The sequence below is a fragment of the Zalophus californianus genome, chromosome 5 (assembly GCF_009762305.2).
Source record: "Zalophus californianus isolate mZalCal1 chromosome 5, mZalCal1.pri.v2, whole genome shotgun sequence".
NCBI lineage: Eukaryota > Metazoa > Chordata > Mammalia > Carnivora > Otariidae > Zalophus > Zalophus californianus.
The window spans coordinates 76376687-76391478 of NC_045599.1; the positions used below are offsets into that span (position 1 = coordinate 76376687).

Here is a 14792-nt window from a genome sequence, read left to right on the forward strand (position 1 = left end):
GATAAGAGCCCTCTCCATCCTTCCTCATGACTTCCATTAGACAACCTGATGACTCCCTTGCCTACCGGCCTCCCCCTCAAAGCTCCTTTCTTTCTTCTTGAGATGGTCCTTGTTATTAATGATCTTTCTCCCTATTTGCAACAGGCTGAATAAAATCATCTCCTTAATTGTCTGGTGCACTTTGTTTTTCACACACCAGAAACCTGTTCTAACTCTTAGCTCAATTGATGGTAGTCCATCTTGATAGTGGCTCAGGTCACAAGCCTTAGGGTCATCTCTGGTTCCTCTCTTTCCCTCAAACATCCCCATCTGATCTATCAAGAAATCCTTTTGATTCGAACATCAAAACATATCCAGAATCTAGCCACTGCTGAACACCTTCTTCACTACCATTGATCTTAACCACTATCATCTCTTATACAGATTATTGAAATAACCATCCGACTGGACTCTCAGCTTTCACCCTTGCCTGGCTATCAGATATTCTCAACAAAACAACATGAGCAAACTTGTGAAATTTAGATCATGTCATGTTCAAAAGTTTCCCACAGGTTCCTAAATTCAGTCAGAATCCTTACAGTGGCCTAGAAGTTCTCTGCAGTCCAGGCCCCCATAATATCTCTGACTTCTTAACCTACTACTCTCCCCTGCTCACTCCATTCTGGCAAACAAAACTGGCCTCTTTTCTCTTTCTTGAATATGCCAAGCATGCTCCCGCCTCAGAATCTTTGCCCTGGCCATTGCCTCTACCTTGAGCTCCCTTCCTTCAGATAAGATACGTTAAGTCATTCAGTCAACTCCTCCAAGTATTTGTTCAAGTGTCACTTTCTCAGTGAAGCCCACCTTAACCACCCTTTAAAAAATTGGGCATATGAACCAGCATTCCACATCCCACTATCATGTTCTACTTTTCCCAGAGCATTTTACTCCTCTAAATACACTCTAGAATGTCTTCATGTTTATGTTTATTGTCTCTCTCTCTCTCTCTAGGAGGGAGAAGCATTTTTATGTTTTATTCATTGATATATTTCTTAGTTCCTAACTCTTTTCTCTTTCATTGATATATCCGTAGTACCTAGAAGAGTTTTGGCACATAGTAGGTAGTTCACTAAATATTTTTTGAGACATTGATAGGCCAGATAACTAACTCGACTGATTGAATGAGTAAGTGGACATAACAATACTAGCTATCGGGCGCCTGGGTCGCTCAGTTAGGCGACTGCCTTCGGCTCAGGTCATGATCCTGGAGTCCCGGGATTGAGTCCCACATCGGGCTCCCTGCTCAGCAGGGAGTCTGCTTCTCCCTCTGACCCAACCCCCTCTCATGTGCTCTCTCTCTCTCTGTCAAATAAATAAAATCTTAAAAAAAAAAAAAATAATACTAGCTATCTCTCTGTAGTAATAATGAGTACAGTAATGAAGCTATGCACTGATGACCTGGATTATTTTCCATTATGATTCTGTTGGACTTTTTCCACATCATTACCCCTAGTTCTCTTTCCAGGCTCTGAAAGTGGTAGGAAACACTAGTATTACTGTGTATCTGGCACCATGGACACTTCTTATGCATTATCATACTCACATAGCCCTAAATAATAAGGAAATGGCATGAGCTAAGTTGTGAAACAGTAAGAGTATGTCCATAAGATAATTCTGTTTGTGAATTCATTAGAAACTTACAGGTGACCTGCTGAAGGAGTGTGTATCAAAACCTGTACTTCCAAGATCAAGCCATAGGCTACTGGGCATTCAATCAAGTCAAGAATGTTCATTCAGGTCTTGATAAGATCTGTAAAGAGTAGCAGAATGTGAGTTGGGGAAATTAGAGACTCTTCAGCTCTCTGCACCATTAAGGAGAGATTCTTGAATGGGCTAGAAGAGGACTACAGGTTTTATTTAAAATTTCTAAAAATATTTAAAAAGAAAGATTTTATTTATTTATTTGAGAGAGAGAGTGAGCAGGAGGGAGGGAGAGGGAGAGAGAATCTGAAACAGACTACACGCTGAGCTCAGAGCGGGATGTGGGGCTTGCTCCCACAATCAGGAAATCATGACCTGAGCCGAAACCAAGAGTCAGATGCTTAACCAACTGAGCCACCCAGGTGCCCCTCTAAAAATAAGACTTAAGGCTTTTTTCCCAACCAGTTCATTTTCAATTCACCTATTAATTACACTGATTTTATTTGCCAGTGGCTCAAAAACTTGAGGATGAATTTGTGTGCATTCTAACAACACTGTCCAGTAAATAATCTAGAATAATTAAGTCTGAAGGAAACAACTGGAGCTTAGAATCAGAAAGACTCAGTTCAAACCCTGTGCCAACCACTTATGTATATTTGGGCATGTTTTTAAATCTTTTAACTTAAATTCCCTCATCTAGAAACTGAGAACAATAATCTGTGCTTCAGAGAGGTTGTAAGGGTGCAGATAGATCTCCAGGGAGTCAGATACCAGGTGTTGTTCCCACTCGTAATTAAATATATGCTGCCTTCATTTTTTATCTTCCTGAGGTTTGGGACCAATCAAGAAGTCTCCCTCATTCAAATGCCAACTGGGAATTAAAGAACTCTGCTTAAATTGCTAAATCTTCTCCCAGGTTTAGGTACTTTCTGCCACAGGTTTTTCTGTTCCTTGAACACTCCAAGATTGGTCATACCTTGAGACTTTGACCTCTGCCTAGAACCCTTTGTCCCTTTTCATTACAGGCCTTCATTACAGGGGTGGTATCTCAGAAAGTCCCTTCCAGTAATGATGGCATCTTCTCGGCCTTCTTAATCTTTATCATAGCACCCTCTTCCTTAAACTCTATAGCATTATTAAAGCTATTTTGTTTGTTAATTGTTTATCTCTTTATTCTCCACCACCACCAGAATGCACATTCTTAAGGGCCTTGTCTGAATTGTTTACAGCAGTATCCCCAGGACTTAGAAGATTGGTAGGCTCATTAGTGAGTGCTCAAAAATCAGTTGCTTAATAAAAGAATTAAAAGGAAGAATTTGTATCTCGTCAGTATCAGATCCTTCCTTTAAGGAGGAGCAAGTATCCTGGATGCTGATGGCTTACTGGGGGGTCTGGGGCATGTATCTCCTCTCCCCCATGGACTCCACCCCCAGAGTGCAGGGGAAAGGGAAGCTTCATCTAGTTCACATAGATTCCTGCATCACTCATCCATTCCTCACATTCTTTGTTGATGGACAGTCCCAACTGGGACAGCTGAAGAGCACATTAACTACTCAACAGCAAGAGCCTGACCTCTGAGGATTCTTTCCTACTCCTAAACTATCCTCTTTTTTTGAAACAAACCCCACTCCTGAATTCAGCCAGATTTATTTCACTCAAGCTTCTGATAAACATGCAGTTTTCATCCCTGGATTCACTCTCAGGCTTGAGTCTAGCTTTGCTTCTGGCACAAACACTACCTGAGCCTCTTTATATGGCTTGGATGATTTGAAAAGATAGGATGATAAAATATGAGAAGAGAAGGAAGAGAAGACTTATTATTTTTGTACTTGTGATTATTTGAACAGACTCTTTTGGTCCCATTATTGTTCCAATTTATTAAATTGAGTTAAAATGTATATTTTTGGAATTTTCTCTTAACATTGATAAAGTATAAACATAATCATCTATTATATTAGAACACAGCAATTAAAAATCTTAATTGGTATGTTGACTATTAGAATAGAGGGTATCCAATTTCCCATATATCTTAGATTTCATGGAATTTCAAGGATTGTAGTATATTCCATTCCGTAATGTTCTTATACTGTTCTTGCCACTGTGTATACAAGTTAGTGTCTGGATAGAGATTTTGCCTCTAAAAGAAACTATAAATTACCACGGTAGGTCTAAACTGGTTCACAGAAGAATAACTTTGCAGTTATTTACCTCTCTAAAAAGATAATTTTCCAACTTCTGGAAGTTTATTTTTTATAGAGCAAATGTAACGTAAGAGTGGATATATACTTTGCCTCGTAAAACTTATAAGATCTAGAAAAGATAGTCTGTGTGTGTGTATAATGACTGCAATTAAAATAATCAACAAATACAATAGGGAAAAGGCCAGTCCCTGCAGTTTCATGTTCTACTCTTCTCCCCTGTGCTGAATGGCTAAAAGGTTCATGACAAAAGATTTTCTAATAGCAAGCAGACAAAAAAATATGGCTTTTCTCCTGACACTTCAAGGAGATTATGGTCCATTTTTTATCGTATTTTTTCATGATTATTGACTTTATTTAATTTTTATTAAATAAAATGAATTTGATATGCATTAATTTACCTACTTTATTGTATACATATGTAGGGATACTTTAGTACTGTAGGATTTCTCTAGAAAATTAGACTTACATTGTTGACAGAATGAAATAGTTTTCATGTTCTGATATTCTTTTGTTTATTTGTTTTCTTTGCTCAATAGTTCTGAGTCCAGAGGTTTCATTTTTAAAATCTGCAATTTACCAGATTTCTTTACCTTAACTGTCATATGAGTTGATGGTTCAAGAAAGCAGTCTTACATCTTCATATAGAGGGAAAAAGCAGAGCAAATTCTCATTCTTTTAAAGTAGGTCTTGGATCCTTTATGATGTTACCCAATTTTAACAATGATTCTCTCAAACAAAACAGGTCTTGATGAACTTCAATAATATTTAACTAAATAAACTATTTTTATTAATCACATGTAGAAAATAGCATTTCTCCTAACATTTTTATAAATATTCTATTTCTTACCAATCTTATTATAAGTACTATTAATATTTAAAATAGGTATAATTTATTAGCAATAATAATAATACTCAAACATTATAAATACATAAAGAAACTGTCAAATTGAGAGTCAGTCTGAAACTAGAGAAGAATTTCAACAAAATACACAGGAAAACCAAAACAAGAAATACCAGAAAACAAATTCATATGTTACTAGATAATTGAGATGACTCCCCCAAATTGCAAAAGGAAAAATTTAAAAACATCAAAAGTAAGCAAACTATGTATGATCTTAACAACTGGAGAGTTGGATGTATACATTAGTTGAATATTTTAAAAGCTGAAATTCTATCACATTTAAGTGGAAATTCAGAAGATGGTGCAAATACACATTGCATCATCAGGTTTAAGTCAACAGACAAATGCTAAGTTGATTTTACTGGAAAGTTATTTCTTGTCCCTTTTCTATTCCCATCTTTGGTTTATATTGGTTGGTATGAGAAAAAAAGAAAGATTAAAGTGAGATAAGAGAAAAAAGTAGTAGAGCATTGAGCAAGATAAAGAATTTGGGGAGAAAAAATAAGCTATGTCCTTTTACTAATGGAACATCCAAGGCCCAATTAGAAACTTTAGCATGTATGAATGGAACTGCGGAGGGCGGGGTGACAAATACAAATGAAAGCAACCAAATTAGATAATCTCAAAATATGTTTCCACCACTACTGTTTAAAGAATCTTATTTGGGCGCCTGGGTGGCTCAGTTGGTTGAGCGACTGCCTTCGGCTCAGGTCATGATCCTGGAGTCCCGGGATCGAGTCCCACATCAGGCTCCCTGCTCAGCGGGGAGTCTGCTTCTCCCTCTGACCCTCTTCCCTCTCGTGCTCTCTATCTCTCATCCTCTCTCAAATAAATAAATAAAATCTTTAAAAAAAAATAAAATAAGATAAAGAATCTTATTTTCCCCAATGAAAGTATACTTAAGAGTTCTCTCTAATGGATAATTTTTTAAAGTGTGCATTGCTATGAAAGCTAAGCAATTCTGAAATTCTTGTTGAAATTGAAGAAGCAAGAGATTTGAGAATTCATTATGTTTAAGAATTCATTATGAAAATTCACCCCTTTTTGTCTTGGTTTCAGAAAAGATTCCACAGAAAACAGCCAGGTTTGCCCAGAGGGAAAACTAAGGCTGAGGGTTCCAAAGTGAATAGTGAATCAAAAATCCTGGAAGGTATCATGAGGCTAAGGAAAAGGTAAATGTATTAATTTAATGAATGCATTTACATGATGATTGACAAGTCACCCAGGTTCCACTGCCCAATATTTCTGGGAAGGGGAGGGGAAGGGGATTCTGGCAGCTTGTGCCTACTATTTCTGTGCTGCCCAGGGCCACTTTAGCAGGGGAGAAGGGAAGGACACGGTCCTCGTTAGGAAATAGACCACTAAGCTTGCTTTGAACTCTTGTTCACCACTACTTTATGTGTCAGCTTGTCTTTGTGCTGGTAGAAGGAAAAAGAAAAAGAAAAACATAAGACTGGCCTTTAGATTCTAAATCAAAGCTCTGCTCTGCTGATTGCTGGTGTGGCTTGTCAAAAGCAAAGCAAGTGGGAACGTTGAAATTTCTTGTTTCTATGAACCAGGAGATGAGGGGCTTTTGTTTTGGTTTGCCTTTTTTGTTGTTGTTGTTTTTAATTCTAAGTATCAAGAAAAGGATTTTTCAATGTATCTTACATTTACCTTAAAATATCCCTAATATTTATTTTTTCCAATTTGATTGGCCCTTGGAGAGGATAAAGCAAAGTGAGAAAACACCTTAAAAGGGAATCTATAGAAGGTGTGAGGAGGCTTCCCTTGTCACCTAATTTCAGAACCAGAAGAAACCAGACCACTGCCCCTAACACACTCTTTCTTGATAGTGTCCCCTAGGTTCAAAGACATTAAATCAGTTGCCCAAGAGTCGCACTCAGAAAGTCAGGTCAAGATCGGCCTCTCCTGATTGCCACTTTTGTCCTCCTTACGCTGCCCTATGCTGCCTCTAGCGTTAGATCAGGAAATTATAAGGAAGAATGGGGACAGAATAGGAGAAAAGCTGGAGAGGGTCAAAGATATTTCTAAGGAGGCAAAAAAAAAAAAAAAAAAGTGGAATACCTAAGTCAAGATGCTGGAACCTTTCCCTGGACAAAAAAATAAAATAAAATAAAAAATAAAGCACCCTGCTCGTCCCAGGCATTGAACGCACAAAACAGCTCCCGCTGAATACCTATGAGGCTTACTTTCAACTTTGGAAGATCAGCCTAGGGGAAGAAAGTGAATCCCTTCCCTCTTGCTCTCCTCACCTTCCACTCTGATTCAAGTGGCTGTCGTTCCACGAACATTTCGTGGGCCTGTTCTTTACAACACATTTCCTCACCTGAGTCTTAGACGTCTTTTTCAATTCTCCCCCCACCCCCCCTCACAATTCGCAAATCGTTATCCTGGGCTTTTGTAAGCTGTAAACATCCACATTGGCACCTTGGGTGGACAGGAAAGATCGCTGGACTCCTTATTTCAGCGAAAGTCCGGAGACCATGCCCGCCACTTAGGCCAACCCCCGCCCCCGGCCCCGCCACAAACACCCACCATTTATACACACTCGGAAGACCCTCACAGATCATTTCTGTAGAAGGGGTGCATTTTGTGGCTGCTGCTGCTGCACAGTTGGTGAAAATCGTGGAAAGGGGGGCGGGGTACTGCATCCGTGCCCGTGCCGAGGCGCGGAGTGGGAACAGCCTGGACGTGTCCGCTGCCGGCCTGCCCCAAGACCGCTGGTTGGTGCCACGAGTGGGCAAAGGCAACACCGCGGGGTGGAGAGCGGCGCGGAGGGTGGCGCTGGCGCATGAAAGGCGTCTTTGTGCGGGACTTGGGGGTGAGGAGGCGGTGAGAATGGAGAGAGCTGAGCCGGGACCTGGAGGCTGGGATTCTGGGGCGCCGCTACCAGCCACTCCTCGGCGGCGCTGGGAAGGTCCGGGTAGTGCCGACAGGGGGCGGTGTGGCGCTGGCGGGGTGGGGAGAAGGCCCCTAGGTTTGGCCTTCTTTGAGACCTGACGCGAGAGAAAGACACTTCGAGAAAGCGGGAGGGAATTGAAGGATTTGCCTCCCCGCCCCCTTCCCTAGGTGGCCGAGAGATCGCGCTGGCTGGAAGGGCGCAGCCCCTCGCCCGGCGCTCACTCACCAGTCAGGGAGGCGAGAAAGCGGCCCCCGAGGCGGAGCCTCCGTCCTGCCCCCGGGTATCGCTGCCCCCACCTGGGGGAGAGAGGCGGGCGCCGCGCTGCCCTCCCTCTGCGCCCCCGCCGCGTGGCTTGCGGCTTATTTTCCCAGCTGGCAAGCGTCGCGCTGCAGACAAGGGAATGCCTGTGGTGAGTTGTTTATTTTGTCGAAGTTTGCGGTGGGCCAGGGGGACCTGGGGGGCGAGCGGCAGGCAGAGGCCCGGACTATTTTGTTTAGGTCTTGGTCCACCTGTGTGGTATAAATCTGCCAGCCTCACGGCGGCGGGGGGCCAGGGTGAGAAAACCCCAAGGCTCCAAAAGGCCACTCTAGCAGCCCTAGAACCACGTTTGATTCTCCACTCCTGGAATGGCTAGATCCTAGCTTCCACTACTCCCCATACCCCTGATCATTGCTTCCCGCACCCGTTGCGTACAGGGCTGGCGCTGTAAAGGACAGTCAGAGCCTATGACTCAGGGACAGCTGGCCACAGAAGTACCTCTAGGGTACCCTTCCCCGTTTCTTGAGGGTAGGAGAGCTGAGTATTTGATATGAGGGGAGCTCTTGAAACTAGTGGGAACTTGTTTTGGCTACTTGTGGCGTGAAGTCCCTTCAGGCATATCGGGTCTGCAGAGTACCCCAAACTGGGATCCAAATTGGTCAGAGTTTCCCAGACTTGAGGCTAGGGGAGGGGCGGCGGTAAGCGGTTGGCTCCCAGGGGAACCCAGAGGAACCCCCAGGGCTGATGACAGTCACCACCGGGGCTGCTTGGCCTGGAAGAAAAGTCTAAATACATTAGCGAACTGGTAAAGCTTTTAAGGCCTTCTCGGGAGTGAGTGGCTGGCTAATGAGAGGTTAATTTTGTTTGGAAGAGAAGGCTGTGCTGGTTTCCTGAGATAAATGGACAGGAAGCGCATTACCTCCGCGCGCTGGCAAGCGGCTCCCAAATGCTTTTTGCACCTGCCGCTTTGAGCGGTGTGATCCGCTGCAGAGCCCGCAGGGATCGTGGGGGCCGGCTGTGTACGCTCGGGTGATGAGACCCACTCACGCCCCGGAACCCCTCCTCCCGGGGGCGCAGCGCTCACGCCAGGCTCTGGGGTCTTCTCTCACACCCAGGTCCTGCGTGCTCCAGAACTCGGGGGCCCCCTGATCCCGTCAAGCCCCTTCCAGGATCGGAAGGGTTAAGAATGATGTAAGTACAATCCACTAGCTGCTTGCTGCTGGGCTGTCGAACTCCGGGCTATTTCAGCCCCCGCTTTGTGGACACCCTGGACCGGGGAGCAGCGAGGGGGGCCCTTACTCTAGAATGGGTTGCACAAATCCCTACCGCGGTCTGCTTCCTAGCTCCTCTGTCCTAGGTGAGACCCTCGTGTTAGATTTCTGGAAATGGAGATAAATCAACAGGGGAATGGTTAAGACCGCACGTATACGTTCGGGAAAAGAAACCTCTAACTCTTATTTAGAATCCGTTCATGTTGCTGGCATGTGTTTTAATTCTATTCACTTGCACGTTCATACCATGGGATGCTTTGCCGTGTCCTCTAATTGTGCTGTTCTGGTCTCATCTTTCCTTCCTGAAAACAAAGATGAAGAGAGAAAGAGTACAAGTGGCAAGAAATAGGGTGGGTTCGTGAGCTGTGCAAGCTGTCACTTCATGATTTTTTTTTTTTCAGATTAAGATGTAAAACTTTTATAAGTCATTGATTTTATGGGGGGAAATCCCTAGATTTTTCTTTATAGAATCTTAAAATCCTCCTTAACTTGCAGCATTGGAGCTGGAGGAATGGATGCGCTATAAGCGACCATTCACCAAGCTCTTGCTTTCCAAGCCCACTCGGGATCTTGCTAACAGTCCGAATTTACCCTGTGAGTCTGTCAACTGACCTAAAGACTTGAAAACAGGAACCACCTTGCGGTTTAATTGTGAAACTTAACATTTTACTCTAGCCGGCTGAACACTTATGTGGTAATAAAAAATGAATTGTTAGCCTTATAAATCTTGAGCTTGTCAAATTTTACAACAGATGAGCAATAAAGCACCTTAGAAAAAAATGAAGTTTTCCCTCTAAAAGAACAGTTGCATTTCGATACCAGAATTTGCAGCGACTCAAGGACGCCCTCTATTGATAAAATAATTTAGAGCACTGTGTGTTTAAGAAACAGGACACAGAGGTGGGGGAGAAGTGGCAGGGGGATAAATCAGAGAAAGTAATGACAGCTAAAAGACCCCAACTAACCTGAATTTGATCCTTAACTTTCGGTTATGTGTTTGAAGTATGATCAATAAAGTGGCATGCTTCTTTCATAGGGGTCGAATTAAATCTTGGGTTAAGGAAAAAGAAACATCTTACTGTTAGTCTTTTCAGCAAAATACTTTGACTCAGATTTGGTTACTTTTAAAAGATGTTTACCAGTATTTCACTAACTTTAGTTCATTGATTTATGTAGTCATTTCAAGACAGTAAATTTTTGGTCTCATAGTATTTATTCGACAGTACTATCTACAAATCGTATCAGATAACTCCGCCTGCAAAAAGTCCTTTCTCCAGGCAACTCTGAAGCTATTATTAAGCATATTATGGATATACACAAGGTTTGGATTATATCTTGGGCAGGGAAAGGTGTGTTTACCACTTGAGTCATCATAGTATGTAATAGGTAAGTAATGAAAAGTTACAGTAAAAATAGGCATCCTTCATTAGGGACCTAGTTGGTTTGTACAGTTCATAATGTGTCTTAATGAGTAAGCTGGAGTGATCGAAGGTTTGCCCTCAATTATCCTAGTCCATTGATTAGCACATTGTAACGTGTGGAATATTAACGTGTCCGCGGTTGATACGAAATTACTAATTAGAGATTATGAGTAGTGAACGGGTACAGATGCAAACTGCAATTTGGCTATAAGTGAATTTAAAACGGCAGCCCTGAGCCCCTTGGAGGAATGGCAAAGGCAAGGGCAGTCGAAGTAGCTCCTAGCCTTTGAAGCCATTCTTGAGATTAGATACCACTTCACACCTACTGATAACAAATTGGAACCTATCATCAACCTCACAGCATGCTTTCCTATAACAACACTTGGCAACCTCTGTTCTGGCACACAATTGGGTTTTTTTCCCCTCATCTTTGGATCCATCCAAGTGACAAAAGTAGAAAGTGACCTGCCATTGAATCAATATACTAATAGACTACGAAATTTTGTGGAAAAGCCACCGAGCAACAAGAAATGATGGCATAATTACTCTACACTGCTTTAAAAACTCACTATCCTCATTAATCTAATTACATTGTAACCGAACACGTTGAAGTTCGCCCACTCTCAGACTCCTCCCCGCTGCTTTCAGGAAGGGAAATGTCAGAGGAACAATAACGCCAGAGCCTCGCACAGCTGCCAGCGAATTCCGCCGGGAGCTGGTGGGTACCTTCCCAGCCCATCCGATCTGTTCCGGACCGCAGGTCACATTCGGACTTCCAACGCCGCTGGGTGCTAGCTTTACCAAACGTCCGGAAAAGGCTCGGAACGCGGTTCCGCAGATGTGATTGGCTGCGAAGGGACCTGCCGCACGGCGTTCGGTAAAAGCGCCCACTTCCTCTCATTAGCCGGAGCTGGAGCGGGAGGGACAGAGTGGGGGTGATTTAAAACACACACACACACACACACCCAAAAAACCTTAGGGGGAAGTTGAACCCAATCCACATTAATTAAAGGAGAAGAAAGCCGGTTCTTTTGTAACGCCGGCAAGAGAGAGTTGCCGTTGCCAGTTTCTGTAGGGCACGAGGAAACAGATCGCGGAAAGGGGTGAAAGGGAGAGAAGAGGAAGGAGCAGGAGGGAGGCTGGGCCCGGGCACGGCGGACAGGACTCACAGCCGGCGGACGCGGAACTCGAATTACAATGAGCAAGCTGAGGGCGGGAGGAGGTGTGGGGGGCGGGCACTTTGGGCCTGCGAGTGGCGGGCTGGGCCCAGAGGACCCGCGTTTACGGCCAATGGAGTGGGAGGGAGGGGCTCGGCCGGGGGTGGGGACGACGTGGATTGGCGCACGCAGGGAGGGCGGAGCGGCAGTGCGGGGCTGAGATTGATTGACCGCGGGGCCGCCGCACAGAGATATCCGGGCTGCCGGCTGCTGCCTGCTTTGCCTGGGCGCGCCTCCAGTGGGTCCACGCCCGCTGAGCCCACGCTGGCCGGGACCGGGGCGCCCGCGCTTTTGGGGCCGGGCTCGGCACTAAGCTCACCGTCTTTGTGTCTTTTCTCCCGCCCCCTCTGCCCCGCCCGCCGCCTCCGGCCGCCGCGATGCCACTGCGCCCCGTTGCCGCCGCCGCCGCCGCCGCTTCGCTCCGCCCGCGGCGCGCTTTTCGCTGCGGCGGTGGCGGCGGCCCGTATCCGACGCGTGCCTGAAGGAGGAAGAAGAGGAAGCGAGGTGCGTCCCACGGTCCATGCCGCAGCTACAGCCACGAGCCCGACACGGCGCCCGCGCCGCCGCCCTCGCCGGAGCTCACGAGACCTGCATGGACGGGCATGGGCTTGAGAGCAGCACCTTCCTGCGCCGCTGCCGCCGCCTCCGCTGCTGCCGCCGGGGCTGAGCAGCGCCGCCGCCCCCAACTCTGCCCGCCGCCCCTGGCGTTGCTGCTGCTGCTGCTGCTCAGCCTCGGGCTGCTCCACGCAGGTATGAGGCGCGCGCGCGAGGGGAGCCAGCCCCAGGGCCGAGTGCTTTGTTCCCAAACACCCCCGGTCCCGAAAGCACACGCTGGGGCAGCAGGGCGGCGTGGCGTGGCGTGGTGAGACAGGAGAGGCCTCACGGGCTCCAGACCTGCACCTTTGCCGGGCTCGCGGCGCAGCGGCAGGAACACACCCGCAAGTCGCGCGGCGCGCCCAGGGCGCAGTGGAGAGGCCTCTTCCCCTCCCTCTCTGTCCCTTCCCCCCCCTCCAGCACTCCAGTTTCCCCGCCTTCGGCTGGGACCGTTGATAAATCTCCTTCCCAGCAGCCGCTTATCAAAGATTTAGAGGGCGGGGGCGACGGGGGCTGCGCCCCCGAGACAAATGTTCCGGGTGCTTTATTGCTCACTGCATTGGTGTTTACTGAAAGTCAGGCTGGGATCAGGTTTCCGCCGCCGCCGCCCCCTTCGAGGGCAGACAAGGAGCCTTGTGCTGCTTCTCTGGGGGTTGGGGGTGGCGATGAGGGGAAGAAATCGCCTCAGAGGTAAAGATTTTCACCGGAATTTGAAAACCTGGGGGTTAATCTCGAAGTAACTTAAACGTCTTTAAACAGGGATTTCTTTCGTATTAGCGAAAGCTGCTTTTAATTCAGCTTGTCACCCTCTTTGGAGAAACCGGTGCTTTGTGGCTCGCCGCGTGTTTTCGGGTTCCAGGAGGGGTTGACAGATCTCACGAGGCTTTCTGGAGGCCGTCGCTTCCTCTATGGAAGCAGGAGTGAGTTATCTGTTCTTAGCAAAAGTCGGCCTGCAAATGAGGCTTCTAGCAGGTGATACTTATTTTTCTTGTGAAATAAGTTGCATTAACACAATGATCTATGTCAGTTGCATCTCAAAGCGCGGGGAGGGGGGACTATCTAGGATGGTCTAATAAATACCACGTCTAGGAGTTTGTCTAAAGAATTTATTTAATGCCAGATTGAAAGAGAACCTCTTATTTGAGAACAACTAGAGCATTAGGTAAATTTTTCTTAGAGACCTTTTTTTGTCCTGTATTTTATGACAGCAGTCTCAGCGCTCTCTGATGCGGAGAATCCTGAACTGTAATGCCACCCTCCTGCGTGGAGTGGTATTTATTTATTAAGTCATACCAGCCTTGCTAAAAATCTGGGAGGTTTTTAAGTAATGGGGGGAAAATGTGGCATTTGAGGAGACTTAATTTACTTTTCGTAACTTTGCTTTGTGATGGAACAGCTGCGTTTTAACACTCACTTGGGGAAACATAGGGTGTAACATTAAGTTTTACAGTGATGAAGGCTTTAAATGACCTTAGAATCTTAGGAAGTAATGGCAACCTGCTTATGGTCACATGGAAATTTTTAATGATGTGTCAAAAGATATATTCAGGAGTGTTTTGTGTGAAGAATTGGTCTTCATGATGTCAAAGTGTTATGTTTCTTGAAATGGAAATTGAAGTATTAGGTAGGACTGTGTGTACCTCATGACGGCTTGGATATTGTTTCCCTTCGTTGTCAGAGGGTACTAAGGCAAGATTGGAATGTGGTCCTTGAAGATTTCTTTTCTGGCCAGTTATGAAAAAGTTGTTTTAATGTTTAATGTAAGGTGCCTTATTTCAAGACCTTGGGATGTGAAACTCTTCTCCATATCTTCCTGTGTCTTCACTAAAGTCACCATTGGATTCTACCTAGAGTTTCCATGGTGAGTGATATCTGTGAACAACTTGTTGGGGTGGAACGATTAATTTGGTTACAGAAAAAAACGGGCTCCTTTTGAAAGATTTCTTTGATGAGTGTTGCAATGAAATGCAAGGATTGTTTCTCTTCAGAGAGCCTAGCGTAGTGCTCTTTGCAGATGGGCTACCATATGTTTTATGCCTGGATCAATATAATTTGCCTCAGCACCCCATATGGCCCTGCATTTCACTTTATTCAGCCTCAGCATATCTCATTTCTTTTATTATAAACTGGTGATTGTGCTGCAAATTCACACGTGCAGTCCTGGCATCAAGGAAATGGTCTTGAATGGTGAGGTCTTTGAATCATTAACGAAGGCTGTAGACCCACAGATCCTTTAGCACTTTCATTAACTGGCATGAAAACACTATCACACCAGTCGTAGATCATCTGACTTGAAAAATGGAGACAACTGTAACTGCAGATTTTGTTTTCTGCCCTAGGAAAT

At 45.3% G+C, this 14792-nt stretch overlaps 1 protein-coding gene and 1 long non-coding RNA gene across 4 annotated transcripts in view; one reads left to right on the plus strand and one right to left on the minus strand.

Annotated features, from left to right (window-relative positions):
* The first annotated feature begins 7623 nt into the window (after nt 1-7623).
* The window catches only part of RGMB (repulsive guidance molecule BMP co-receptor b), a 29909-nt gene continuing 22740 nt past the window's right edge, over nt 7624-14792 (plus strand). The window contains exons 1-4 of one of the 3 annotated variants that reach the window (XM_027606462.2): nt 7624-7702; nt 7855-8096; nt 9061-9136; nt 12339-12604. In XM_027606462.2, coding sequence (XP_027462263.1) covers nt 9132-9136; nt 12339-12604 — 271 coding nt within the window. In that variant the 5' untranslated portion in view covers nt 7624-7702; nt 7855-8096; nt 9061-9131. Of the gene's footprint in view, nt 7703-7854; nt 8097-9060; nt 9137-11351; nt 11515-12338; nt 12605-13098; nt 13139-14792 lie in introns of those variants that run through there. The other 2 variants (XM_027606464.2, XM_027606463.1) reach the window with 2 other exon arrangements.
* On the minus strand, nt 9335-11501 carry LOC113929515. Its single transcript, XR_003522224.1, has 3 exons — nt 11364-11501; nt 10182-10266; nt 9335-9518 (listed from the first exon to the last, which is right to left on the minus strand). It is a non-coding gene; the product is annotated as an uncharacterized LOC113929515 (long non-coding RNA).